An 833-nucleotide genomic window follows, 5' to 3' on the forward strand; every position below is an offset into this window, starting at 1 on the left:
TGGCTGGTCCTGAACACCCCTGCACCGGGGGGGGCTCCCACCCATGCATCGAGGACCCCGTGTCTCCTCCACCCCTCCTTGTTCCCACAGCTCTGGACCCTGGTCGGGGGGGGGGCTGGGACAAGAGAAGGGATAGCCCCCTCCCCAACCCACGGTTCCCACATACGGAATGCCTCTGCAAGGAGGGCAGGGGTTGGGCATTTTGGGAAGGGGGAGCCAGTGGCGCAGTCGGGGAGGGCTTCCTGGAGGAGGTGGTCCCAGAGAGGGCACTGGGGGCACTCACGACGTGCAGCGCGCTGCGCCCATCATACCCGGGCTGCCTCAGGTCGGCCCCTGCCTGCCCCCACGCCCGCAGGCCCTCGCAGTCTGCCCTGGACGCCAGCCTGGGAGGGGGAGGGGAGGAGGGGGAGCCGTTGGGGACTCCTGGGTGCCCGGCCATCTGCCCACCGGCTCTCTTGCAAAGCCAGCCCCGAACAGCTGACCCAGCAGTGACCAGGGTCCCCGGGTACAGCAGCCTGGACTCTGGTGTCTACACCTGTGGGGGTGGCTGTGACTCAGGTCAAGGGTACACACACACACACACACACACACACACACACACACACGGGTGCACGTGCACACACGCTGAGCACCGCCTGCCAGTTTCATCTTTCACAACATAGCTCTCCCGGGGCGGGGCCCGTGGGGGCGGGAGGAAAGTCAGAGGCAGCCCAGTGGTGGAAAGAGCGTCACATGGGGGCCCGGGGTGGGGGGCTCTGGACCAGCGGGCTGGCCAGGACCGGATCTGGGCCTGCCTGCCCTGGAGAGGTGGGGGCACCGAGGGGCGGCCCCGC

The 833-nt window shown here is 68.5% G+C and overlaps 1 protein-coding gene across 1 annotated transcript in view; it reads right to left on the bottom strand.

Annotated features, from left to right (window-relative positions):
* ASPG (asparaginase) overlaps window positions 1-833 on the bottom strand; it is a 23,438-nt gene that overhangs the window by 971 nt on the left and 21,634 nt on the right. Inside the window, exon 14 of the mRNA XM_010851407.1 lies at window positions 284-383. Coding sequence (XP_010849709.1) covers window positions 284-383 — 100 coding nt within the window. The remainder of the gene's footprint in view (window positions 1-283; window positions 384-833) is intronic.

This window comes from Bison bison, unplaced genomic scaffold, assembly GCF_000754665.1.
Source record: "Bison bison bison isolate TAMUID 2011002044 unplaced genomic scaffold, Bison_UMD1.0 scf7180017864302, whole genome shotgun sequence".
In the NCBI taxonomy this organism is placed as follows: Eukaryota; Metazoa; Chordata; class Mammalia; order Artiodactyla; family Bovidae; genus Bison; species Bison bison.